We start from the raw sequence: 3,246 nt of genomic DNA, 5'->3' as shown, positions 1-3,246 counted from the left end.
CCGCATGAGCCCGACAGGGATCCACCCGGCATGCCCACCAGGGGGTGATGCTCTGCCCCTCCGGGGCGTCGCTCTGTTGCGACCAGAGCCACTCTAGCGCCTGAGGCAGAGGCCATGGTGCCATCCCCAGCGCCTGGGCAAACCTTGCTTCAATGGAGCCTTGGCTGCGGGAGGGGAAGAGAGAGACAGAGAGGAAGGAGAGGAGGAGGGGTGGAGAAGCAGATGGGCGCTTCTCCTGTGTGCCCTGGCCGGGAATCGAACCAGGGACTCCTGCACACCAGGCTGACGCTCTACCGCTGAGCCAACCGGTCAGGGCCCAGGCAGTGTTATTTTTTATCACAAATTTTCTAATTTGTATCGGTATTATTTATAATCAACAAAATTGGACCTAGATGGAAACTGTGGACAAAATAGGACGGAGCCCTTGACAGTGACGCGGCCAGGGCTCCCGGAAGGGAGTGTCACACGAGACGGTGCTGCAGGAAGAGACTGGTCCATGCAGCCCTGTGTCCCCTTGACGTCCCGTAACTGGAAAGATAGCTTCATTCTCAGGAAGAAGTGGCCGAGGAGAAACCGTGGGCCGTGTCTGGGGGGACGGGTTTGCCGATCATTTCTTTTTGTTTTCTTTCTAATTTATTTCCCACAGCATCTTCAGTGAACAAGTACTATGTTTAGAGGCAAAACAGAGAAAACAATAATAAGAAAATTGTCGATTGTGAAGCAGTTCGAGATACAAGACATCCCATGCACGACAGCTAAGGATGTTCTGTTTTGCAGAAAGCCGGCTCGGGCGAGACGGGGAGCGAGCTGGTGAGCATCGTGGAGGAGCTCGGGACGGAGGCGCTGGAGGACCCGGTGTTCTGACGGCCGTGGAGGAGCTCGGGACGGAGGCGCTGGAGGACCCGGTGTTCTGACGGCCGTGGAGGAGCTCGGGACGGAGGCGCTGGAGGACCCGGTGTTCTGACGGCCGTGGAGGAGCTCGGGACGGAGGCGCTGGAGGACCCGGTGTTCTGACGGCCGTGGAGGAGCTCGGGACGGAGGCGCTGGAGGACCCGGTGTTCTGACAGAGGCAGCAGCGGCGTAGACTGTGCCTGCGTGCTCCCACACCGCCCTCCGAGGGAAGGAGAGCGAGGACTGTGCTTCCCTGTGGCTAAGAGGCGTCCAGGATTTACGGAGCTCAGAGAGGCGTAGCTCTTATACCTGCGGGTGCTGCCTCCAAACCGCCTCCCTCACCTGGGGCGCCTGGCTGATGGATCCGGCCGTTCGCCATGTGTTTCGTCCCCACCCTGTGCCAGGCGGTGGCATGGCTGTCTGTGCGATTCCAGCAGTTCGCTTGAATGCTTTGGGCGGGAGACAGTGTTAAAAGCCATGGTCAGCTGTGTTTCTCGCCACCCTGCGGTGCTGGTTTGAGTTCACATCTCAGGAAGCAAGCACCGTGCACTGGCCCGGAGTGAATCCTGAACATGGGTTCCAAACTGTCTTTCTTACAAGTGGGAGCCACGGTGCCTTATTTTTCCCCCCGAGTTCTTGAATAGTTTTGAGAAAGAGAAAGAGAGAGAGAAAGGGAGAGAGGGAATGAGTGGAAGGAATGGGAGGGGGGGGGGAGAGGGAGAGAGAGAGAGAAGGAGAGAGGGAGAAAGAGAGAGGGAGAGAGAGAGAGAACAGAGAGCCTCTCAAGCTCTACAGGCACGAGCTAGGTGGCATCATTTGAGCCAAACTAATTTAAAAACAGGAAGAGCTCCCACGTCGCTCCTGACCAAAAGGGAGACAGGATTTGAAGCCCGGAAACTCTGGGATACACCTGAACAAAGGCGCCGGGCAGAGCCGGGTCGTGAGGGGAGCCCTGGGTCAAGCATGAGCATCAGGAACAGACGTCTGAGGGTGCAGACTGCAGGGCAACCTGTTTGGCGTCTGCTCAGGGAGCAGCAGGTGGCCCCTGGCTCTCAGGAAGGGCCACTACGGGCCTCTGCATCAACCAGCCCACCCCAGACAGGACTGCCCGCCCCGGCAGCACCCTCCTGGAATGTGCATCGAGGCTGGGTGCCCTCTCACGAGGGACGGGTGACGGTTACAGGGAGAACCAGGCACCGGTGTGTCCATCCTGGGCAGAGGGAGGGCAGGAGGAACCGGTCACCCCTGCACTGGGGGGGGCAGGGAAGGACATGTCGGTGCTCTGCCCCCCACGGCACTGTTTCTGGACTTGGTTCCATTGGTTTCGGCTCAAGAAAGGGGCAAACTGATGACCAGACACACCCAGGGCTGGCTGTCCTGGTGACAGCCCGGCAGCCCGCAGGGAGGTGGCCCAGGACGGCGGGCACAGCTCTGTGACCGCTGCCAGCTGTGGCTCGTTCCGTAGAGTCACGGGCCGCGTGCTGTGATCTACCCCCAACTCCCGTGTGCACCTCTTCCCTCCCATGTGACCATGAGGGGTAATCAGGTCCTGAGGCTGGAGGCCCCGTGCGTGGGACCCGGGAGAGTGTCCTTTGCCCCATGTGGAGACACGAGCAGTCTGGGACCAGGGAGAAGGCTCTCACCAGAACCCGGCCACACCGGAACCCTGGTCTCAGACGTCCAGCCCTCAGAACCGGGGGAAATAAATGTCTTGTTTCTAAGTCACCTGCCAGCCTGTGGTCCTTTGTTCCGGCAGCCTGAGCTGTGACACCGGTGTGGGGAGCCGTGTCACCGGGGTGGGGAGCCGTGTCACCGGTGTGGGGAGCCGTGTCCCCGGGGTGGGGAGCCGTGACCCCGGGGTGAGGAGCCGTGACCCCGGGGTGGGGAGCCGTGACCCCGGGGTGGGGAGCCGTGTCACCGTGTGGGGAGCCGTGTCACCGGGGTGGGGAGCCATGTCACCGGGGTGGGGAGCCGTGTCGCCCATGTGGGGGGCCGTGTCGCCCGTGTGGGGGGCCGTGTTGCCGGGTGGGGAGCCGTGACACCCATGTGGGGAGCCGTGACACCAGGGTGGGGAGCCGTGACACCGGGGTGGGGAGCCGTGGCACCAGGGTGGGGAGCCGTGACACCGGGGTGGGGAGCCGTGACACCGGGGTGGGGAGCCGTGGCACCAGGGTGGGGAGCTGTGACGCCGGGGTGGGGAGCCGTGGCACCAGGGTGGGGAGCCGTGACACCGGGGTGGGGAGCCGTGGCACCGGGGTGGGGAGCCGTGACACCGGGGTGGGGAGCTGTGACGCCAGGGTGGGGAGCCGTGACACCAGGGTGGGGAGCTGTGACACCCGTGTGGGGAGCCGTGGC

The 3,246-nt window shown here is 62.4% G+C and overlaps 1 protein-coding gene across 1 annotated transcript in view; it reads left to right on the top strand.

Annotated features, from left to right (window-relative positions):
• The window catches only part of IL5RA (interleukin 5 receptor subunit alpha), a 37,598-nt gene extending 34,982 nt beyond the window's left edge, over positions 1-2,616 (top strand). Inside the window, exon 12 of the mRNA XM_066244764.1 lies at positions 778-2,616. Coding sequence (XP_066100861.1) covers positions 778-864 — 87 coding nt within the window. The 3' untranslated portion in view covers positions 865-2,616. The remainder of the gene's footprint in view (positions 1-777) is intronic.
• The last annotated feature ends 630 nt before the right edge of the window (positions 2,617-3,246 follow it).

Source organism: Saccopteryx bilineata, chromosome 10, assembly GCF_036850765.1.
Source record: "Saccopteryx bilineata isolate mSacBil1 chromosome 10, mSacBil1_pri_phased_curated, whole genome shotgun sequence".
In the NCBI taxonomy this organism is placed as follows: Eukaryota; Metazoa; Chordata; class Mammalia; order Chiroptera; family Emballonuridae; genus Saccopteryx; species Saccopteryx bilineata.
Note: the sequence above shows the minus strand (reverse complement) of the source record. Positions and strands in the feature narration are given on the sequence as shown.